Here is a 25,126-nt window from a genome sequence, read left to right as displayed (position 1 = left end):
AGGGATCGACTGCTCTGGAACTCGATGGTGCAAGGAACACAAAGATTTAGACAGGTTCGGGCCGCGAGTTGCGTAATACCCTATGTTCTGTGTGGTGGTTTGTATTACCTTAGGTGTTGATGATTGTTTGGAGGGGGTCTCTGCCCGCCCTTATATATCCGGGGGGGCAGGGTTACATGGAAAGTCCTAGCCGAGTACAGTTGGAGCCCTACTACAACAAGATCGGGTAGTTTTCTTTGTACTGCAGCTAGTTCTACACCTATTCGGGTAGTTACAAGAGAGGTAAGGTACATCCATGAACTATCCCTTACTCTAGAACATTCTATGCCTACAAGCAGTCCCGCTGCCTCAGGTCTGACACACATGGCCGTCCTGTGGATGCCTCACGGTTCTTGGCTTAGCTCTGACTCCGAGCAATGGTGGCGATGATGGCGGGGGCGCTACTTGGCTTCAGCTTCAGCAGCTGTAACGACGATGCTGGCGACCATGCTCGGTTTTAGTTCTGGTTGTCTCCTTCCTTTCCCACTTTACAGTATCTCTCTCTCCACGGGTGCGATGGTGGTAGACAAGGGGGAAAACCCTAGGTGGTTAAGGTTTGAGGGTGGCAGCAACGACAGGTTTAATACCCATACTGGTAGGGTTTTGCGGGTGTAGCGGAGTGCCCAAGGTAGAGGGGAGATTCTAGATGCTCCCCTTCCTCGCTTGTCACGACGCAAGGGCAGCCAGTCATAGATTGGTCGCTAGTCGCTGGTCGTGGGGTAGGAAGCAGAGGGGTGAGGGGTAAAGCTAGCAGGTTAGCCCCACCTATTTGATGTGGTGGGAAAGGTTAACACGTCGGGCGGAATGTGTTGGCGAAGCTAGGCTTGTGCAGGGGCACGGCGCTCTAGTCAACTCGACCTCTGGGCCGTGGCCATTCAAGTTGTGCGGTGAGACTGGCTGGCTCGTGGGCCTTGTCCTCAGCCCACAGCCGTGAGGTCGGGCTAGGTTAGGGGTAACAGGCAGGTTAGGGTAGGGCTTAGGGTTAGCCCCTCTATGCGATTTGGACCAATTTTTGCCGCTAGTATCTACCGCCCCTCCAAGCGACATCTAGGGACCTTCCACATGAGTGTAATGAGCGTAAACAATCTTCACCATACATAAGAAAGCATGATGCTGGAGACTAGGGTGGAGCATCCAATCATCTCGATGAAGGAACTGTACTAACTACAATTCTAAGGTTTGGACATAGGAAATCAGAATAAGATTTATTATGAAACATGGAAATATTGAGTACACGATGTGACTTTGCAAGCCTAAATTTTTAATTATCATGGCTATGAAATATATATACAAATAGATGGTGAAAATAGATTCTCAAAGAGGTTGCAATATTTTGTTATATATGTATATGATAGATATAAAAGTTAATTTTACCCACATTGCATACGTATGGAAAAGTCTCGTGAGTTGATGTCAGAAGTTTGCTGTGCATACAGCTATGCACATAGAGACTATTGTAAGGTAATACATGCCAAAAGTTGGTAAAGGTATTTTGGCAGGCATCATAAAAACAAGGATGGCTTTAATGACTAAAGGCTTGCCGTTACCAGTATCTTCCATCAGCAAGTCATGTCGTGCACTCAACCTCAAGACGTTTTAAATTGCTAAATATCTTTAAAGCTATCAAGAAAACATCTCAATGATTCAATCTTCATCAGTATATATCTAGTGTTTCTACCACATCATCTTTCTCCTCCAGATCTTTCTTCCCCCAACACCCATGGCTTCACATATCTACCTTAAGAAAGTGTGCCGGTTGTTCTCTCGCTTGATATTTTCTCTTGGAATTGATCCATCCCTTTCAATGGCGATTGTTGCCTTTTGGATGTTTGTTCAAGAACATGGTTGTTTTGATTTCTTTGAATGCATAAATGAATTTGATGGTCACCATATCTTGATTATGATTACTTTTGTTAGAGAGTGTGTTGCCTCACTTGTTCATCTTGAATCAAGTGATTCAAATACTGGCTCCCCCTCCCGTAAAGAAGTTATTGAAGGAATTGATTTCTACCTAAACAACTTTTGCTATGAGGCCGTGGGAGATCTGCTTAATGATTTTGAGGTACAAGAATTAATCTATGAATATGCTCAAGATCATGATGAAAGCCTGAAGGAAGAAATTTATGCAAGACTGGTAAGAGTACTACCTAATCTCAATCAATAATCTTAGGTGATTTTGTCAGGATCTCTATGGTCATGGTTTGTGGGTCTAGGTGGAGGTTGGGTTTAGATGGACCATCGAGTGCATCACATAGTGTATGGTAATGTGGTGGTGTTACAAAGTGACGGTCTCCCTTGGAGCCGGCGGAGCTACTAGGTGGTGCTTGTGATTAGGGAGGCAAATAGAGGGCACAACACCACTAGGTTATTGAGGCAGTGACTGCCAGTGGTAATTTGGTGATGGACTAAGCACTATAGGAAGTGACAGGTAGGGTAGGGAAGCATGAAGATCGCTTTTTGAAGGAGTCGGAGGGGAATGGAGGCATATCCGGTTAGAAGAACATTAAGGGAAACAAAGATTCAGGGCATGGAATGGATATTGTATTTCTCAGATCTTTTGCTTAAAGGCGATGAGTTCTCTAGAGAGATTTAAAGAACTTCTAACATTAAGGTGTTTTATAAAATATGTATGTGTATGCTATGCAGGGTCTTGTTCCCAACTTGGCTGAATCTTCTAGTCAAGCCCATAACACTCAAGGTCAAGGCACAAGGGATCATCTCTTGGAACCTATAGAGGAGGAGACAACTTCATCACCATCAGTTGACTCTTTGGGAGAAACTTTAGATGCCTTGAGCATATCAGATACCACAGATGTAAGGATGTCAATAAGTTTATGTATCCATGGCATTCCATGCTCATGAGGGATCAATTAAAATGGTTACATGGTTATATCAAATTCATTGCTATGTTGGACTAAGTAATTTCTTTAAACATTTTAGGAACTCCAGCACCGGCTAGATATCATTCTAAAGGAGGAGAGAACTCTGCTTGTTACTTTCTTTGATGGGTATCCATTGACCAGACATGAACTATATGACTTCTTCAGCTGGTAACTTGTGTTTTCAATAATATGATACCTATACATGTTCACAATTTTGTAATTAGAAATGTGCATGTTTATTTTATTAATGACATATTTAATAAGAAACAAAGTGTTGTGAGCTTTGTTGGTTATTCATATCTAAAACATATTACTAATTGCAACAACAAGAAAGATATATTGAATGTTGACAGCATCAGTTTACAAATTATTTGGTTATTTGTTTTGTTTATGTATGGTTTTAAGGAATGAAAAGTCATGAGTATGCTCACATCATGAGTACATTTTTTATCACACTATAGAGTTATTTATACCTAATTTTGATAATTTTGTTGTTTTATGTTACCTTATATGAAGTTTTTTTAAGTAAAGTATGTTTACATCAATATATATTTCTTATGCATCTATCTAATTTTTAAATGCATTTCTCAAACATTATTGTAGGTTTGGAGTGGTTGAAGAAATCAGTATAGATGAACCAAGTATAAGGCCTAATCCTCTCTGGGCTCTAATCACATTTCGCTCACCATATATACTAACCAGCGCCCTCTGGAGAGCAGAAGTTCCACTTTATCATAAATGGGAAAGATGTATGGGCTCAGCGCTATATTGAAGCTAAGGAGTGCCACTTCACCGCAAACGGGAAAGATTTATTTTGTTGGGAATAAGAGAAGTCGCTCCCTAAGGAATAATGGAAAAGATAGTCAGGACTTTGTTCAAAAATGCAAGGATATAATTTAAGTTGGCTTGACAACCGAATCATTTGCTTTTGTACTAGAATAAACTCCTTGTCTTGAAACTACTCTGATGCCTATGGAATGGTGTCATTTACTTTCGTACCAAAACAAAATCCTTGGATTGAATCTATATATTCTGTTTCCTATGGAATGATTGTAACTCCTTGATTTAATTATAATGGACCAAATGTTTTAATGTCTCCATATGTTTGAAGATTATGGTGCATGGTTAACAACTATTTTGGTAAAGTTTGAGGGATCATGCCTAAAATGAGAGTTTAAGTATTAGAGTTTGTAGTCTACAAGCAAGAGTATACGTTATAGCTAGTTTAAGTGTCCATAAAGGAGTTTAGAATCTAAATGCAAAAATTTACGATCAATATGATGTTGATGGCAACCTTTTCATGGTGAGCTAGGGTGTTCTTAGAACAATGCACCTAGGGGGATCTTCTCCCTTTGTTGAGTTTTTCTTTTAAGTTAGCAATGACTACCCTTGTCTTTTAGTTTCTCTGATTGTAATTTCAGCAAGAGAATAGTAGAAGAGGTGGGGCATTTTGGTAAAGCAACAACAACCTTTCTAAAATTTGGTATTTTTGCATGCTCTATGATTTGCATATCGGTTGCCCATGAATTTAGCAAGTTTTGTTACACGAAAGAACTAGAAGACAAATGGAACGAAAACCTTAACCAAATATATGCAATCAAGTGCAAGTTGTTCGCTCCATGGACAAATTAGCATACTATAGCCATGAGTTTCACAACCAGTTCTTTTGGCATAGAATGCCTTCCAATTTTGAAAGTAGTGTCCATCTTCTACAACACCCGAGCAGTAGCAGATCTAGGATGTCAATCTAGACGGGCTCATTTCCATCATCTTGTTCGCTCCATTGACAAATTAACATACTATAGCCATGAGTTTCACAACCAGTTCTTACGCCTTCCAATTTTGATAGTAGTGTCCATCTTCTACAACACCCGAGCAGTAGAAGATCTAGGATGTCAATCTAGGGGGGCTCATTTTCATCATCTTCTTCATCCCTCCTCTCTTTATCTTCTTCTTCTTTCTCCTCCTTTTCTTCTTCCCCTTCTTCATTCATGATTAAAAATTGTTGGGGGGGATGGGGGTGGGGCTGCTCCATGGGTTGCATGAAGGAAGGGGGTTGATGCCCCCCTGCACCCCTTGGATCCACCCCTGGACCCGAGCATTCTTCATGATGAACATGAGGAAGACAAAACTCCCTTTGAACTCAAACCCACCAAGTTCAACTAGATGCACTCATTGGGACAGTCTCCAACTAGGACTTGAGGTTTGCTAGTTTGGTTGGCAAGTTACATCAGACTCCAAATGAAGTTCTATGCTTGGTTGAATAATACTTAATCATCATTAATGATGATGAAACACCAAATCAAGGAATAGGAATACATGAGGGACTGGTTTTACCTTAACACACAATTCTTAGACATTTGGGAAAGCATCTTAGGAGGAAGCTTTGTTGTGGGAACCACCTTTGTTTCGTTGCAAACTTCGAAAAGCATGCATAATGATAGCATTTCTGCATTTGCACAATTGAAACAACAGTGTTTGGGCTAGCCTTGGTTCCTGTTTGTAATGCAAAGAATGGAAATGAATAAATCCACCGGACACCATCATTAATAGGCTGATCGATTGGCAAACATCCATACAGATGATGTCACTAAGCAAGCCATTTGTGCGGTAGACTCCTTCAATGTCCTTAGAACCCTTAGCACCGATGCAAGAGGATGGCATGTGTGAGGAGCCAGGTCTAGAGGAAGGCGAGTGCCTATTTCGTGCGGCCATATCTCATTGCCTCCTGTTAAGAGGCATTGTATTAATGGTTTGTTTGGTACAGCTCTAACAAATTCTGATTCCATATGGGAGCTGATTCTTTAAGATTAACTTTATGAAAAACAGATCCAGTATGAGAAGTGAATCAGAAGAAGCTATTTTTAGCTTCCAGCTACTTAGTTCATTTCTAAGAATCAGTCCACGGAATCAGCACATAATCATTTCTCTTAGAAAAACATCTCCAAGATTCAGCCTAGAAGCTGCTTTAGAAACTCTGCCAAACAAGACATAATTGTCTGAGGCCAAAATATGGTGGTGATCGCCTCCTGGTGGCATGCATTTAGGAGAGTTTTGATTCACTACTACGAAAACAGTTTTAGGGGTGGGTAAAAACGCATTTTTAGGGGCGGGTGCGATACCCGCATCTAGTTCTCGCCGCTACAAATGATGTATGCAGGGGTGAGTAACGTGACCGCCCCTGGATACCCATTTCTAGGGGCTAGTTAGAGGGTGACGGGCCCTGTAAATGTCTTCCTCACCAAAATATTATACCATTTTCATGCCAAATTTTTAAAATGAGGCTCTCAATTAGCCATTCAGATCCAACACTCAAATAACAATGTATATGCAATCAACTCATATAACCAGTTTTGTACATCAATACTTTAAGTATTAAGTTCGTAAATACTTTAGATCTTAAGTTCTTACGTCGATTAATATTTAAGTTCATTTGAACCATGATGCTATAAAACAAGATCTCATATTCATATATTTTAACTATTTTATTTTTTTTCTAAAAATCGACATTCCAAATATACTATTGCAACAATATACATGTTCAACATTTTGTATATACGATTTCAACAATTCATATAAAATATTTAACTAGTTCATAAGAAACATTGTACTAAGTTTAAATGAATGTTAAATTTTGTATTCTAAAATGCTGATTGCAGTAGTTTAACGAAAATGTTAATCATTGATGCTGCTTGAGGAAGGGAAAAAAAAGATGCCTGCCAGCACCTGCACCTTCCTGGCAATGTTTGCAGTTGGCTAGCTGGCTAGGACGACGGAGCATTGGCACTGCTGCTGTGGGGGCGGGGCACCGCCATTGTGAGTTTCTGGTGGACAGTGCGAGTGCGACACCAAGAAGCTAATTGGTTGCTTGTATGCCCTCCGTCCAGGCTTTAGGAATGCAAGGCACTCTTGTTGGGATACCTGCATCAGGGCTAGAGCTAAGCCCTTCGAGGTCAAAAGTGACCACCCAACCAGGCTCCCATCGTGCAGAGAAATCGAGCGTTTCTCGGAAGCCTGTCTTGCACAGTGCATCCGGACTTACTTTAGGGTGTGATTGGATGGTTGGGCTGTGACAAACCTGGCCTAGTTGTGTACATGGCCCGGCCCAGCCAGGCTTTAGCAAGCCAGTGCCCAGATGTTTGGTTGCTTGCATTGTTTAGGGTGGGCCAAAAAAACTCGTGTTTGGTTGCATGCATTAGGCGGTGGGCTGGTTTGTGGGATGCAAGGTGGGCCTGTTTGGTTGCCCGAACTGGGCTGGGTGTGAGCACCCATCTGCCTTCGCGGTATGGTTACCATTTGAGCCCAAATAAAACCATTGGGCGGCGACTGCTGAGACATCTCCATCTCGCGCACCACTCACCCCCCCCCGTCTCCTCCTCCATCTCGCTTGCGATGACTCCTCGCCTCCTTGCCCTCGTGACGGCCGCCGGTGCGCCATGACTGGAGCCGGCAATGGATCCGGGAGGGGGGCCGCCAAGGGAGCTGCAGCCGCTGCCTCTACTCGGTCGAAGTCGGTGGCGACCACATCTCCGGTGCCCATCCTCATCGACTACTCCCCTTTCATCTGCCAGATGGGGAGGCCGTGCGCGGGGTGCTTCGAGTACCACGAGCGCAAGCGCAAGGCGGAGGAGGCTGCTCGGGTTGCAACACCCACGAAGAAGACCCGCAGCAGAGGCGGGTCAAGCAGCTTTGAGGATCCCTTTTCGGAGTCCTCAGAGGAATCCGACGTCAGAGAGGACAACGATGACCAAGAGGAGAAGGAATCGGAGGACAAGAGCTCGGATTCCACGCCGATTACCCCGATATGAATCAACCCTTCAACTCCTGTGTACATTAATCTTCGATGTAAATGGCTCCTAGGGTTTGCGCTAGGGTTTACTGGGGGAAATTGTGTCTTAGATGTCTGATGATTGGTTCTGAACAAGTGGCCCTCTCGAAATTGATTGAACATGTTGTACATTTGCGGTTATTTGTAGCCGGTCTCGGTTGAGGAGATCCCTTTTGGCATGGAGGTCGATGAATGGGGTGGAATTGACCGTGTTACCCAATATCGGTGCCGTCATGGAAAGCGCCCTAGGCGCATGCTATGCTGGGATAGGGCCAATACTGGTCGTCGCTTCCTTTCGTGTCCAATTCAGGTATGAATTCATGTTTCCAAACCTTTGAATTGTTTGTCCTTGTCACAAGTTCTTGGCATGTCATTTGAAGGTAAAACTGTGCTTCCTGTGATATCTGTCTTTTGATGAATTGTATGCTACTTGTCCCACAGGCGAGGTCATCCAGGTGTCGGTTTGTCAAGTGGATTGACGATGAATGGCCAGCAAAGTTCCAGAAAGTTGCATGCACACTTTGGGATGTCGTCGACCAGTACAAGAAGAAAGCAGATGAAGCCAAAGCCGATTTCATGGGTGCAATTGCACTTAGGAACTAGGAGTATGAGGAGAAGGAGGCCCTGCTGTGTGAGAAAGACACTCTGCTGACTGAGAAGGAGGACTGGATCAAGGAGCGAGATGTGCTGATCAGAGAGAAGCAGGAATATCAGAGGGAGTCCATCTAGAGGGCTAGGTTTGCCAGAGTTTCATGCACAACTTTGCAGCAGAGGATTGTAGGCGAGGTTCAAGATAAGAAGATGTTGTTTGGTGTGATCCTGTGCATGCTCAGCCTGATGGTTTCCATGTTCTCTGGGTTCATGTTGAAGCAGAAGTAACTTGCAGTTCGTCAAGGGGTAGTTTGACAGAGGCGACATACTTTTGGGGAACCTGTACCTAACCTTGTTGGACCTGGTAACCAGGTGGTGGTAGGGGAGTAGATGGTGGTAACTTGGCTGTTTCATCTCTTCAGTCATTACCTTTTGGGTATTCATGCTGTAATGTTGGGCTAATCGAGCTGGTTGTGAACTAAACCTATGTTTAATTAATGTGGTCTGGATCCACCTGTCTCTTATATTTTGCCGTTCTTGTGATGCTTAAGATTAACAGTAGGTTCATCGAACATGATGTAAGTTAACATTTCGAAATATGAATGTCTGAACCCATCAGTAGTTCATCATACATGATGTAGCATTTGAATAGGCTCATGCATTGTCATGGTTGGTCAGATTTCATGGGCACAACTGCATTACATCAAACTTTTAACATAAATATCTAGGACAGCAATGATGACTAGAAAGTAGACAAAGGATCCACAACCATTTTGTGGTGCTTGACTTTCATCGAATTGGGCAGCTTCCTGTGCCCCGTCACTCTTCTTGCTTTCACCCAAATGTCTTCTGTATGCCTGAACTGCTTCCTGTTCTGTCTTGAATGATTTGTAGCACGCGTGGCTGAAGCCGGTGACCTGAGCATGGCAACTATTCCAATCTCCATAAACACCTGGCTTCCTCCCAACGAAAACCACATACCACTTCATATCTACAATGTCACACAACTTATATTAGGAACATACAACGACAATTTGAACAGTCAGTCGCAATGGAACATGAAGTAGAAGCACACACAAATTCATCAATCATGAGCATTAGAAAGAGGAAGTACCACACACAAATTCATCAATCACGAGCATTAGAAAGAGGAAGTACAAGAACAAAAAACCAACACTGTCCCTCTGGACACCACCATTCCATTCATGCCAACCAATGAGCACATTCCAAATGTTTCAGTTAGGGATGTGCAAACCACCTGCTCTAGCAATCCTAATTTACAAAAAAACAAGTCTGTGCATCAAGGAAGCACAAGTAACTCAAGTTTCAGTTAGGGGTGAGAACTCCAGCTCAAGTTACATTGAATTGGCCTAAGACCCAAATAGTCAGGTGGTTAGCTATCAGCACTCAAAAAACAAACTCTTGCCATGCCTCTTAGCCATAGAAGATGTGCTTGGTCAGATGAGACACCAGCCACATATCCTTCTCATCTGCATCCATGTCCAGGAAACCTAAAGCAGTCCTCTTGTGCTCCATGAGATGGTCCAGGCAGAACATCAGCTGTCCCTTGGAGAAGTTGTTGCAACTCATTACTGCCTTGACAATCCCAGGTGCTCCTTCTGAGTGAGCTGTCTCCTTCACAGCCTCAACAAAACCCCAAACAGCTTCGGTTAAACCTGTCATGTATGAACACTCCTCCTCAGAAAGGCCCCTCTTTCTTTTGCCAAGGCTCTGCCCACCCTCTGCCTTGCTCCTTCGGTCAGTTGCTGTGTTCTGCCCTTCATGTGTCACTGCAGGGGTTGCATCAGCCTCCAAATCAATTGCATCTGCAGGTGTAGGTACTCCAAGTGGTTCATTGCTGCCCATTGCAAATCTTCCAGTAGCCACTCCACTTGCAAAGATGGCAAGCATCTGTGGGTAGTAGGCAAGGGGAACATTCAGGAATTCTGCATCTTTGGGATGGTCCTGTGCACAGGTAACACATGCATTAGATCATAATTCAAAAAAAACATATTACTAATAGAAATTCTTAAGTTTCAATTACCTTGACATACCCTGATTAGTGGTCTGGAGCCAAGCTGATCATGCAGTTGTCTTCATCCCAGAGGGAGCCACTCAACTCTTTAAGCCTGCAAATCTTAACCCATCTAGCCCTCCACTTCCTCAAATGATTGTAGACTTGAGTCCCACTAATTTCCATGCCCAGGAACTCAGACAGATCAGTTGCAACCTTATTGAGGTGGACATCCTTGAAACCCTTGTCTGTCTTTACACCTTCAGAGACTAGCTCTGTGAACCGACGAAGCACAAAGCCAGACATGGCATGGGTCCACTGCAACCTGGCATGAGCACCATTCACATTTGCCCCATTGCCATTCCCAGCATTGCCTTCCTCAGCACCATTGATCTCTTGAACTTCATCACCCAGGTCAGCCATACCTACTACAGTTAATTGGAAATGCCTAACAGTGAACTCAGGGACAATAAAGTACACCTACAACATGATACAACAAACACTAGAGGAACAAAAAAGGCAAAGAATATAGGATTGCAAGCAGAAAAACCATCATTGGTCATGCAAATGGTCTCAGCAAACATGTTATTTTTACATGAATCAAATGATAGATGCACACCACAAATCACCACTTCTAGTTCATGCCACACAACATAGAAGTTCATAAATTCAGGGAGTACAATAATAAAAAGTCAAGCTAGTTCCTAACTCCTGCCCTATTCTGCCACATCTGCTGGGCCCAAGCATCTCTCTTGACTACCCAAGCTGCATTATCCATCAAGGTGTCATCTCCAACAGCAGGATTACTAGGATTTGGATTCCATTCTTCTTCTGTAGGAAAGTGTTCATCCATTCCATGCCTAAGTATCCAGTTGTGTAGGATACAACAGGCAAGAACAAGCTTCACTTGGGTCTTGTAGGGATGGAAAGGCTTGTTGTAGAGGATCTTGAACCTATTTTTTAGTGCACCAAAAGCTCTCTCCACTGTAACCCTTAATGAAGAATGCCTTAGGTTGAACAACTCTCTTGGATTCTAAGGGGTTCTCACACCAAACTCTCTTAAATGGTACCTTGTACCTCTGTATGGAGGAAGGAAACCAGGCCTCACTGCATATCCAGCATCTACCAAGAAGAACTTGCCTATCATGCACAGGGGAACTAGGATCAGTACCATATAATGGGTGTACTGCCTATGTGCTAACAAAATATGGTATTACCTTGTGGGAGTTTGAGGCCATCTTCCCTTTGAAGGGCATCAGCCAAGATTAGAGCGTCATGGGCTGACCCTTCCCAACCAGCTAGGACATAGGTGAATCTAAGATCAAAATCAATAGCAGCAAGTACATTCTGAGTGGTGGTGTGTTTCCTTCCAAGAAAAGCAGCTCTTGAAATGGCTGGGACCCTAGCCAAGATATGAGTGCCATCAATTGCACCCACACAATCCTACAACAGTGTACCCCAACAAATTAGGACACATGTACAACCTCAAAGGATTGTTTAAGCAAGGCTAGCATGAGTTAACCTTGAAGTATGGATTCCAGCGCCTGCTGTTCTGAATACGGGCTGGGACATTGGTTGAGGGAGGCAATATCAACTCAGATCTGAGTTCCCCAATAGCATACAAAACCTCTTGAAAATACCTACTGATTGTTTCAATGGATCTACGGAAAGACCACTTGATGCATCTAAACCTTTGATTGTGGCCTACCACATGAAGAAACATTGCCACCTGCTCCTCAATATCACAGTGGATGCTATCCCTCAGGAGACCCATACTGCGGAAAAGGTCACACAACTGGAAGAAAGGCTGCCTCTGCATTCTAAGGAGCTCCACACACTGGATATCTTTTGAATGGTAGATGAATCTAAGGTTGTTCTGGCGCTCTTCTTCCCTAGCACTCAAAGGGCCATAGGTTATAGCAGGTCTGGAGTTTGCCAAATGCCTAAACCTAACCGTCATCCATGCACAGATCACACAAACAAGAGCTGCCCCCCTCAGAATCAACTGACGCCGCCTAGAACCCACATCATCTTCCATTGCTAAAATATCAATAAATTGTGCAACAATTAGAACCTGAAGTGGTGACATCATGCAGCAACTACCAATGATTCAATCAACATATGAAGCATGGCTGTGACTTCCATAGAAGCGCCACCCTATGCAAAATGTATCAACAACCTCACAGACCATTTGCAAGACCTCAGGGAGAACCAACATATACACAGATCTGCACGGGAAAGAAATTTTACCAGCCATATCTATGCAAATCCGACTACAAATGTACTAGATCTGAGCGCGCAAGACTCAAAAATAGAGAATCAAAACATCCAGATCATAAAAATGTACACACACAAGCAAAGCATGCATTGGGTCAATCACCCATGAACATGAATTAGGCAGCGACAACAGATCAAAAGAAGAAAGATCCACAGAGCGAGGTGGTGCCGCGGACGGAGACCACCACCTTTCTTCACCTGCGAGACGACCGCCTAGAGGGGCTCGCACAGACCAGCGGCGAAGGACAACGAATGGGGCGCGAGCGACGAGAGGGGGAGACTAGATGGCGGCGGGAGAGGTCGCGAGTGGAGTGGAGAGAGCGGTAACCCTAGCACCCTCACCCCGGTTTTGTTGCCTGCACTGGTCGAGTGCGGCGGGGGGAGCTGGAGCCCACGACCTTGGGCGGGCCAAGAGCAAGCCAGGCTGCACCACCTGGGCACGCCCAATTCGGCCGTTCCCAGCAATGCAGGCTGGAGGGCCGCTTTTGCACTGCTGGGGACAGGCTACCAGGCCTAAACGCGATCCAAACAAACTCGGGCTGCATTCCGGAAGCCTGCATACACCCTTACCCAAGGATTCAATCACACCATTAGCTGCACATGATTAGGTATGGAAATGGTAAGAAAACAGAAAAATGGATATCCAAGATATCCGAATCCGTTTCCATGCGTATCTGGTCCGTTTCCGTCTTAAGGAATGGAAATTGAAAAAAAAACGAAAAAATAAATGTCTGAAATATCCGAATCCATTTTCATACGTATTCGATCCGTTTCCATCCTTACACATAATAGAGATGGAAGATGCAACCTTTCAAGCATCCAATCACTTGCTATGTGCAGTGTACGTGTGGATTCAATCAACCAAACACACAGAGCTCTAGCATTTGAAGTATTAAATGTAGACTAATCACAAAACTAATTATAGATCTCGTCTGTAAACTACGAGACGAATCTAGTGAGCCTAATTAATCCATCATTAGCATATATTTACTGTAGCTTTAATGTAGAAATTTAGTGTCTAATAATCACGTTCTAATCAGGCTCATTAGATTCGTCTCGCGATTTACAGTCCATTCGCTTAATGCGATTTATTTTTCGACTATATTTAGCACACCATGCAGGCGATTTATAAAAAATTTAGATTTTGGGATTTTGTATCTAAACACGGCCTTAGCCTAGCTACCGAGAGCCTGGTTCCTATAAACGGAGCTGACTGACTAGGAGCTGCAACCATCCAATCACCCCCCACCCCCCAACTATTCCTATTCTATCTATATACTATAACGGAATGGATACAGTAGCCCCCAATTCAAGCCCGGTCCAAAAATTTAATTCAATCATTTTGCAACATAATAAAAAAGAATGGATAGTTTTCTCTATACGAATAGCAAAAAAACCCAAAAACAAGTTTGGTTTGTGTAAACAGTTTCCAAATTCTTGTTTTGCTTGGTTTTCATATTATTTCCACGAGATTTACTCAAACTTGATAATTTCTCTCTCCAGGACCAAACTGGCTAATCTGAACCGTTGGCTCTCGATCGGATGGCGAGCTATTCCGTTCCTATCCACAATATTATCCCTCCTCTCGTCTTCCTCCCAAAACCCCCGCAATCCACTCTGACGGTCGGACCTCGTCATCCATGCCTCCCCTCCCCGCCGCGGCCATGGCCACCGCGACGCTGCCTCTCCGCCTCCTCCCCTCCAAGACTCTGACCCTCTCCTCCATCCCCTCTGCGCGCCGCTGCCTCTCCGTCGCCGCCGTCCCGCACCGGCGCTGGCAGCTCCGAGCCGCCGACGAGGAGGCGCCCGAGGCCGTGGAGGTTGAGTTCGTGGAGCCCGAGGCGGAGGATGAGGAGGAGGAACCCGCGGTTCCGGAGCCCGTCGAGGCTCAGCTCGCTGCCGCGGGGGCCGGGAAGGATGCCGACATCTTCGCTGTTGTCATGGTGGGTTGCCCTCTCGCACCTCCCGTGATGCAATTTTTTTGACTGAGTTATTGGAAATTGAGTGCCTCCTTCATGCTACATTATCCGTAATCTTATGAATGGCATCCGCGAATGGCACTCTACTGCCTGCCTTGTTGCTAAGCAAGCATTTTAGGCCGGTGTTACACTTCATGGGAATTGGGAAATGGGTAGGCTGCAGGTGTCAGATTTTCAGTACTGAATGTGCGTTCTCTAGTGATCTATGTGAACAGGTCATAATGTTATCATGAAGATTTTGTCGATTGCATAGCTTAAGATGAGTTACTAATAGCCTTACATTGACTGATTTTTTAAAGAACTTTTTAAAATGCTGAAATATGCAAGAATACATCTTGTGGCATGGTTTTCTGTGATTCTTATTGGAGAAGATGATGAATCCGCTCTGACTACTCTCCTGTTTTGCAGATTGGTTCAAGGCAATACATTGTGATGCCGGGCCGATATATATACACACAGAGATTGAAAGGTGCCAATGTCAATGATCAGGTTTGGTGATACTTCTTATCTGCACCGTTTCTCTCCTGCAATGTTGGATAAGGAAGTCACTTCAGAATTGTCTACTGTATTTCTGTTCTTGTAGCAGTAATTTCTTGCTAAATATTCCCTTCATGTCTAGCAAAAACCATAACCTATAAATCCTTCCTGCATGATGTATTGTTGTTCTGCTGAATAGGGTAATTTCTCATTGCATATTTTGATATGTTGGGAAAGCCACTATTGTTTTTCAGTCTGCAGTCTTCTTTGGCTCGTAGATCCCAATAATACAATGCATCTGAGGTGCATGCATATAGAATTCTACCATGATGGTGTGATCAGCTCAGATTTTATGCTTGTTGCTGATTTGGTTCCTGAGTCAATATGCTGGCAAGAACAAAAAATATAAAGGGTGGATAAGATTATAGAAGAATAATTTAAAATTATTTTTCTTCAATTAATAAATTGATGTTAGGTAGAAAATACCGTTTTCTAAGACCACTTGCAGCTTATGTGTCATTGTCTTTGATACTAATGCATTTTTTACCCTCGGTGTGCTAGAACAAACTATGAAATGCTAAAATGGTTATACGAATTGTCAATAGCACATTTTGCAATCATGTAATGTGTTATTGTTGTACTAGAAGCAAAAGAATTGTTAATCTGTAATGATGGAAATGTTTTTATTTCTGGCTATGTGTAGAAGTGTAGTTTCTCTTAGAATCATTTGCATTTGTTGGTGTGATGTGCTTGTCTGTTCTAGCAAATACATTATCTATCCTCCATATAAATTAACTAATATGTCCTAGGGAAGTGGGGAGCTGCTCAGTGCTCCCGTCCCAGTTTATGTATTAGCTTCACCTGACTCACCCATTAATGTCTCTCCAATTCAGTGCCTTCCTCATTTCATCAGAAACTGCACTCCCTGACAATGCTTGATTTGCAGATCATACTAAACAAGGTGCTACTAGTGTCAACTAGAGACAAAGCATACATTGGAATGCCAGTGGTGACCAATGCTGCTGTGCACGCAGTGGTCGAAGAACAGGTTTGTCTTGCATGTTGTTAGAGTAATGATGGGTGCACAATTTGTTAACACCGATTCCTCCCCATTATTTGATCCACAGGGGCGGGATGATAAAGTTATAGTCTTCAAGTACAAGAAGAAGAAGAAGTACCAGAGGAAACTTGGTCACAGACAGGTATGCTTCCAGTTACATTCTCAGTTCCGAAGGAAAGGTGGAAATATAATGATAAATACCAAACTGCATTTTGCATTCCAAACTCCAGAACCAACTGAATAATTTTGTGCCTACAATTTCATTTTATTTTGTAGCCAAACACAAGGTTAAGAATCACAGGCATAAGCGGATATGAAGAGTACCCTGCTGACCCAATACTTGACCCTGCTGCAGCTTAAGCTAAATTGTAAGCTATGTAGTTACAAACGGCTGGTAGTACAGTAGCATGCAAATTTTCTTCTTTGTGTCTGTAAGGAACATTTTTCAGCAAAAAATTACATTGTCTGTGTGTTCCAAATTCTGCCAGTCAACCAGTGGTTCGATCCCCTGTTTATTCCATCAACTCCCCTGTTCAACTTGAAATTGTGTATGCTAGCCTGTTGTATTACTGTTACACGATCCCTCCGAAAGAAGAGAATTTTTTTTTTCTTACTACAAGATGGGCATTTTAACTTTTGGTATGGGCGCCTTGCATGGTTGTTGATTTGCACACTGAACACTGCATAAAATTGTAATTTTTTTGACATTGTATACTTTTCTGCATTGGCTGTCATAATATTACTGACCGGTTATGATAATACAAGTTCAATTTCAAAGCACCGTGCACAACTTGTGCAATAATCATGTCCTTAACAAAGATATCTCCGGCGTAAATATATTGTAGTAATTCTTGACATTAGAATCTTTGTGTGATCTGAGACTGTTTTTTTGTTGTGTAGTTATTATTGAGTTGCATGCACCAACCAGATCAACACAAAAGCTTAAGCTGATGGGGAGAGGTGGGCAATTCACTTATATTCCAACACTCCCCCTCACGTGGAGGCTCTCTCAGGCCTCAGACGTGGAATAGGAGCGAGCAACAATTATTTAATTTAATTGTGCTAACCAGAATTCGAATTCAAGACCTCTGGCTTTGATACCATATTGAGTTGCATGCACCAACCAGTTCAACCCAAAAGTTTAAGCTGATGGGGAGAGGTGGGCAATTCACTTATATTCCAACAGTTATGTTGCCGTGTGGGACTGTTTTTGGACTTAACTAGGCAACTCCCAAAACTTTCTGGGTTCTGATAGTATAATGCAATTCTATTAAAGCGACCATAGTTAGAATTGACTGCACCAGTGATCCATGTTACCTGCGAGCAAGGTATATACTCATCTAATTTTTGAACGAGGGAACCAAATGGAAACAGTGGATGGAGTGCTTGCTGGTTGTCAAAGAATTAGCAGGTTTGGGTGCAAAGCAAAGGAAAAAAGTTTGCACACTTGTGTGTCTGAGTTCCATAGCCATTATTATAACTTCAGGAATGCCAAACTATGTAATCTGCATTTTTGTTAGTTCGTTGATTACATGAATGGAGTCTGGGAGTATCCTTGTTCTGATAAAAGGTTCAGTTTGAGGGCCTGCTTGGTTGAGGTCCAATATGTGCCGTGCCAAGCTATTGTCATGGTAAAAATTTGGCGCTCACTTGGTTCAAAACCAAAATAAGTTGGCGGGCCGAAGTCTCTTGCCAAAACGACAGTATTCCGATGCCCACATTTTGGCTGTTCTGGCCAGACTCCCTGCCCCATCATGGACATTGGCAAATTATTTTGACATAAAACCAATCAGTGACCAAAACATTGGCTAACACATTTTGGCACCAAACCAAGTGCTGTCCAAAAATTTTTGCCCAAGTTTTGGCAAAAAAAAATTAGCATGCCAATATTTTGGCCTGCCCTCATTTTGGCAAGTTAAACTTTGGAGCTGAACCAAGCAGGCTCTGAATCATTAACGAACGAACGGTGCTCGAACCAGATAAGGGAAACTAGGGGTTGATTATTTTCAGAAGAAATATCTTGATCGCGCAATCAGCCCATGTGTAAACTATGCAGGTATCCACATCCAGGGGTTGCTTCTCTAATCTGTGTTCCATACAATAAGCCGTAGTCCGACTGGAGACAAGTTGGTGCTTGAGAATGCATTTTCCGGAGACCAAAGCGCAGTTAACCACTTCATGCAAGTCAACTTAAGGTCTTGGGAGGGCATCAGCAGATTGCTCTGATCGAATCCAATCTGCTGGCTCCTTGTGACAGAACCGACAAGTTAAACGGCTTAATTAAGCGTAATGGCCATCATTTGAACGCATCAGGCGCATTAGCTTAATTAAGTGTAACCTGACAGCCTGTTTCCAACCCACAGGCCGATCGAAACACACCAGAAGTCTCGCGTGACGGCGAGCGCAGAAGGTACCAACATAATATAATTTCACAAAATTAGATAATAATATAAATATTTACAAAACAGCTTTAAATTTAGAATTTACATAAAATAAATGACAGCAGCGGAAGAGAATATGACCTGAGGAAGATTTTTATTAGAACCCAACTGAAATAACTTGATATAAAACGATAACTACGGAGACGTGAGGACGTCACATCGAGCCCACCGATGTTAATCCTGATTAGCTTTTTTTACCTGAAACAGGGTAAACAACAAACCCTGAGTATACTAATACTCAGCAAGACTTACCCGACCAGTGGGTATAACTTAGCCCACATATCTAGACATGCAAGGCATTTGGCTGTTGGTTATTTTTGCAGAAAAAGCTCTAGAAGTGAATCCATATTTTCCCTCTTTTAGCTCCAATTTCTATATTCATAAATCATTAACTATTATTTGCACCTGCTAAGCAATCATAACAACATGGAGTAATAATACCTAGTAGACCTTACTACTCATCACTTAAAATCCATATAGCATCACTACGATGTGGTGCTGTGATCAAGGTGCTCATATCCGAGATGCGACGTACGGCGGATCGATCCGATTTAACCTTGCAAGGTGGACCTAACCAACACGGCACGTATTTGCCCCGTCGGACTATACATGCCAACCATTCCCCTCCCCGCCTCGAACTACAGGAACCAGCCCAACGACATATGGTCAGCCGAGCTCAACGTGAGACCACCAAAAGTAAACATATGCATCCCAATTCTCCGCGACTACTCGACTCGCCCCAGGAGTTGGGTGCGGGTTCCTGTACTTTCGAAGCAAGGCAGTACTCGGCTTACCGGTTTCGACTACCTCCTACTCCCGGCATGCAGTTAGTACAATTCAAACTCGATCACAGGGCCAGGCAACGAACGGTCCTTAACCGACACAGGCGGGGCTAACCTTTCCCCACCCGGTCTCCATTTTCTTTTCTTTCTCCAACCTATTCCATTATTCCATATACTCGAAATAACGAGATATCCTATATCTCGCGAGTGACCCGAAATCACTCGTCTTCTACCGAGTTCTATTAAGCATAGCATCTCTAGCGTCCTCTACATACTAGTATAACTCGAGGAGACCTAGGGATCATGCAACTAGGGTTTCAAATAATTCCTGAACCTAATGCACAAGTAATAGAAACATAATATAGGTGTCATAGTTTAAAATAAACGGATGTGCACCGGGGCTTGCCTGGGATGAACACTGAGTCAGTGTTAGTTAGATGATACTCGCTTGGCGAGCACCTGCCTTCGGTCATGCACATCGGAATCCATCCATCCATCTTCTAGATGGGTCCACCATTCACCGTCTTCTGGCTCGGCTTCAATGTCACATCCCTCACGAGGTTCATCTATCGTACCTAAATGAAATGCAGCAATGCATATGTATGAATGCACAGTTCTGAGTTGCTCAACAATATAGATGCTATTATTTTTCCTTCACGATAAAGTTGTAGTCTAACAAGTAGCAAACAATCATATCACATGGGCAATCATTTATAGAGTAGTTAACTACATTTCTAACTACCCATGGCATCATGATCAACGGCACAAAAGAAGTTCACTAACTGCACAAACAAGCAGTAGTTGATTTCTATAACATGCAGGTCATGGCTTATTAATAATTAACTAACTCAGTACATAAACAACCAAAAATTTCAGAAAAAATTATTATAAACAGAAGGTACAAAGAGCAATCTACTCTGTAAAAATCATGTCATTTCATGCATCCATTTAATCCGAACAATTCATTCATTCAGACAACTCCTAGAACAAGATTGAATTATATAGGTCAGACCAGAGCAAAACAGAAGCTGAAAATTTAACAGGAGGTCGACACAGGGATAAATTAGCTACTGTGAATTTTTCATAATTTTATCTACACATAATTAATTCTGAGAAAATAAACAAAATAGACATCAATCTAAAAAGATTCATTTTTAACTTCTGTTCTAGTCATGAACTGATGCTCAAACTTCATGGACAAGCTAAGCTATTCAAAAAGAACACTCAGAAATATTTTCATGATTTAAAAACAACATAAATTATTTCTCATAATTAAAGCCTACTAAACAAGGATTAAATAAAAGAAATAGCTACACAAATCTATAATTAACGAGATTTGGATAGTAGTGTTAATTTAGTATTGGAAATACACAGAAAAAGTTTCATCAATATATCTAAATAATAACATCCAGAAACAAAAGAATACATTATTCTACTAGATCTAGCCTAGACTAGGGTTTCACCTAGTTAAAAGTATTAACTGGTACTCAAATTTTTACACAAATCTAAGCATAGCATGAAGTAGCTACCCACCAAAAATAACCCATAGATAGTGAGTAGAACTCCTAGAATAATTATAACCTATGTAATCTAATCTTTTTCCTAGATTAAAATAGAAGCATAATATGAATAGGTGGCTGTAACAAAAGTTGTAGGTTTTGATCTAAGGATTCCAAAACATTTTAGTTTGCATTTTTCTGATTTTTCTACGATTTTATATGGAATTTACAAGTTTGCTGTTTTTGAAAACAAAAGAAAAAGGAAAGGAAATCTTGCATCTAGACCCCTGAACTTCTATTTCTTCTCACCGTGGGTCCCTGGTCGGGGTTTGAAACAGGGGAGGCAGTGGTGGCCGGATTCCGGCACCTACGGCGGCCGACGGCGAGGGGGAATAGGGGGAGGAGCAAGAGGACGTCGAGAGGGACCTGTAGATGGTCTTGGACGGGGTTGGGGAGGCCGGCTTGGGGTTTCCCCGCGGAGCAGGACTCCGGCGGCGGCTGTAGGTGGCGGCGGCGGCGGTGCAGCAGGCCTGGGCGGCGGCGAGCGGGTCGGGGAGCACCAACAGATGTCAAGGAAGCTCTTTGCGGGGTTTGTTGGGCGCGAGGAAGGGTGGAGGAGAGAGCTCCACGGGAGACCGGCGAGCGGCGGCGCTAATGGCGGGCGGCGCTGACTGTTCTCGGCAAAGGGGCGCGCGGGGCTCAGCTCTCGGGCTCAGGAGCGACGAAGAGAAGGTCAAGGACGGCTCTGAGCTTGCGGGAATGGTCTAGGCGGTCAAGAACGCGAGAACGGGCGAGGTGCAGTCATTCGGGTCGTCACGGCATCGCCGTGGCGGTTCGGCGGCCATCCTCGTCGAGCGTGCAGGGGATGACGACGCGTGGCGGCACTGGCGCGGACACGCGGCACGCGCGCGAGCGGCGCCGTGGTCAATTTGGCCTTGGCGACCCCGGCAAATATCGGGGTGTTACACTCCTGGAGCAGTTGATGCGCCAAGTGCTGCCAGGCTTGACCGCTTGAGTAATTCAGAAGCTTTGGATAGGTAATTAACCAACTCCCATATGGGGAAAAAAATCCTTGTTTTGGCTAGGACAAAGCTCTGGCTTGAAAGCAGGGAGAACAAGAATTTCCTTTTGCTAGAATCTCCATGGTAGAGGTCGTCCAGGGAAGTGCAGGAGTGTTTCCTGGTTATACAGGTCTTCTCTGAAAAACTCTGTGATCTCGATGGTTCATCTGCAGCAAATACTAGCACTGCTTGTCCGATGCACACCAGCCTCTGCCTCTGCAATTTCCACCGATCATCGTCGTCAGGTCAAGGTCATGGGGGGTTATCCAAATCCACGCTTGGAAAAACGTTGCCCCGCCTCGGCCAATCTCTTTTGCGCAGCGTGTGCTACCTCCCGCGTTGAAGCCACTCCTGTTTACTCGCTCGTCGCGCCGGCAGTCACAGTTCACACATGGTGATGGCCGATGCTGCGGCGTGAGTAGATTCCATTCCACGTCGGGGCCGGAAAACGACGGGGCCGGCTGGGGGATCACCACCCATTTGTTAAACATGTTTTTTTAATGGTTAGTTGGATTCTCCCAAGTCCGAATAGAGTTAATAGACAATGTAACGTGTTAGCACGGATGAATGCTAGCAGTCTTCCTTCGAAATGCTACTCCCTCGTTCCAAATCGTGGGTTAATTTGGCAAATCTAGATATATATATTTTCTATTTATCTAGACATAGTGTTTACCTATACGCATGACAAAATCTATATATCTAGATTTGCTAGAATGATCCACAATTTGGAACGGAATGAGTATCGCCTCCTCCTGCTCAGATTATTGGCTGTTTTGATTTTTAGATTTATATCTTTTGCTACGTATATAGATAAACGTCGCGTCTATATACAATTTTGAACGGATGGACGGTTGCTTATTGTAAGACATGCACACAGTATTTCGAAACACAAACAATGTAATTTGTTTTATCAATACTAGTAGTATGTAGTATATTCTATGGTGCAAAATTGTACCGTTACATATAAAAGTAATTGTGTATCATTGTTATACCATTCGTCTCGACACCGAAGCTTTAACCTGTATATTTTGGTATTTGAAATAGATAAATAGATAAAAAAACGCGCCCGGAGGGGTGAACGGACCCCACCATTTTTCATTAAGAGGAAGCAACACGGCTTCTCCCGGCCGCGGAAAAATCCCCGAACCCTGGGCCATGCCCGTGAGGGCCAAGCCTTACGGCGAGCACAATGAGGGGGTTTTTTTAGCCACGTCCAGGTGCAACAACCTACTCGGCCTGGTACAAAAGCGCAGGTAAGGTCCCACCGGCCAACAAGAAAACATCCCCCTCCAACAACTCAGGCGACGACGCCAAAAGACCCCAACAAAAACATCGCGCGTCATCGTAGCATTAAACAATGCTAATGAGAGGTGACAAGGATCCAGAGACCTGCCAGTAATAAGCCTGATTGGAGCCTAACCCTGCAGCCAAAACGGGTCCTCCACGCCGCCAATTTACAACGGTAATAATAAACCTGCGCACCGTAGCCCTCCTCATCATCCTCGTCATCATCATCGTCGTCTCTGAAAACGGGTGAGCGAATGGTTCAACCGAGGATCGGGTAAAAAGACGCCGTGACGTCCGAATCCTACAAGGGCAACATTTTTTGTTTTTGTCCTAGTGACAGAAATAGCACATGTGACCGCGATATAGGATTTGAATAATTATTTCGAGGCTTAGGCTTCTCCAAGAGATTTTTGTACCTTTAGGAGTAGAGATTTTGGTTAAAAATTACCCTCCAACAATCTTTTTAGGGTAACTCCAACAGATTGATTATCCCCTTTCCACTTTTTAGCCATAAAGAAAATTTAGGGGAAAAAAATTAGCTCCAACAGATTGATATTCTCTTTTCCCCTTTCCCCTTTCACCTATATTTCCCTCCTCTCTCCCCTTTTTAAAGGAGAATTCCACCTTCTCCCTTTCTATCCATTCTTTCCTAGCCTCCACATGCATGAGAAGATCCTGGCCACTCATGAATTAAAGGGGAAATGGAAAAATCAATCTGCTGGAGCACATCTCCCCAATAAATTAAAATTGTAATTGGGGATTCTCCTATAAAATGAGAAAGGAGAAAGAGAAAAATCAATATGTTGGAGTTGCTCTTAATGGGATATCTAAATATAGATCTCCTTTATTCCGAATTTCTCGCTAGTCAAAGATGGAAAGCGAGGATTGCTCTCTAGACTACGCACTAGATATAAAAAAATGATATTGGAGCGTACAATAACCATATAGAAAATGTTTTTATTTAAATAACTCTCTAAATAATGATTCGGAAAGTAGTAGATTTTAGAAAGATTCTTGGAGATGCTTTTCAATATGAGGAAAATGACAAGTTTTAGCTTGGTGGATCGGGTAACAACGGTGATAGGCGCGCGATGCTAATTAATTCCATCTCTCTTCATTAGGTACGGTGGTTTCTTTACTATGTTGAGACCAAGGGGGACTTTGCTTCTCCGGAATTAGTTTAGGATTTTCGGTCCATATCATTACCCATCTTCGAAATTGCCGGTGTCGATGAACGCATACATGTAGCCTTTCATTGCCAGCAATCAACCCATCAGTGTCACCAACGCACCATTCATAGGACGACCGTAAGATTATCTTACCTTGATTCCAACGAATAAACTGAATATTCATTATCTTTTCTCTCTTGTTTTTTTTAAAATTCCTCTCCTTTGATTAGAATTCGATTCGATGAGAATTCGAATTCGATGAGAATTCGAATTCGATGAGAATTCGAATTCGATGAGAATTCTCAAGTGCACCGCCAGCACAAGACATCCGTGGATCTATCACTCAAGACTCGTTGTCATACTCTCTATATTTGTTTAAGATTTGTTATGATATTTTTTACGTTCCAAGTGACAGGCTCAGGTGCATATTGTGCATTCAAACTACGTGAGCATCTGCGTCTCAACATGTACCTAGGTGCATCTCTACTGTGCTCGCAAAAGGCACTTAGTATCATAGAAGTAAGGTGCATACGTGGATAAGCATCTGTGTTAATAGCACTTTATATTATATTTAGTTAAAAAACCGCGAGGGGTCTTTCCGAAAATAAAACAAGAACCCGGGCGATGCTACTGGGCGCAAGTCGTCCGCGTGGGCGTGGACGCGGCTGACGTGCGGGGCGCGGTGGGTGCTGGTCCCACGCGTCGGTGGTGGGTGCGGGGGAGGGGGCGGGCGCGCACTG

The 25,126-nt window shown here is 43.4% G+C and overlaps 2 protein-coding genes and 1 long non-coding RNA gene across 3 annotated transcripts; 1 reads left to right on the top strand and 2 right to left on the bottom strand.

The window, feature by feature from the left end:
* Positions 1-9,774: 9,774 nt before the first annotated feature.
* LOC120653353 lies at positions 9,775-12,128 on the bottom strand. Its single transcript, XM_039931111.1, has 6 exons — positions 12,063-12,128; positions 11,572-11,797; positions 11,425-11,494; positions 11,115-11,214; positions 10,484-10,834; positions 9,775-10,305 (listed from the first exon to the last, which is right to left on the bottom strand). Exons 1-6 carry the CDS (start codon positions 12,126-12,128, stop codon positions 9,775-9,777), a joined length of 1,344 nt encoding a protein of 447 aa, XP_039787045.1.
* Positions 12,129-14,220: 2,092 nt separating this feature from the next.
* LOC120655304 (50S ribosomal protein L21, chloroplastic-like) lies at positions 14,221-16,763 on the top strand. The gene is made up of 5 exons (XM_039933055.1): positions 14,221-14,574; positions 15,019-15,099; positions 16,034-16,135; positions 16,215-16,289; positions 16,424-16,763. Exons 1-5 carry the CDS (start codon positions 14,272-14,274, stop codon positions 16,505-16,507), a joined length of 645 nt encoding a protein of 214 aa, XP_039788989.1. The 5' UTR covers positions 14,221-14,271; the 3' UTR covers positions 16,508-16,763.
* Positions 16,764-18,013: 1,250 nt separating this feature from the next.
* LOC120655305 lies at positions 18,014-21,658 on the bottom strand. Its single transcript, XR_005667413.1, has 2 exons — positions 21,179-21,658; positions 18,014-19,945 (listed from the first exon to the last, which is right to left on the bottom strand). It is a non-coding gene; the product is annotated as an uncharacterized LOC120655305 (long non-coding RNA).
* Between the last annotated feature and the right edge of the window lie 3,468 nt (positions 21,659-25,126).

The sequence above is a fragment of the Panicum virgatum genome, chromosome 1N (genome assembly GCF_016808335.1).
Source record: "Panicum virgatum strain AP13 chromosome 1N, P.virgatum_v5, whole genome shotgun sequence".
Lineage (NCBI taxonomy): Eukaryota > Viridiplantae > Streptophyta > Magnoliopsida > Poales > Poaceae > Panicum > Panicum virgatum.
Note: the sequence above shows the minus strand (reverse complement) of the source record. Positions and strands in the feature narration are given on the sequence as shown.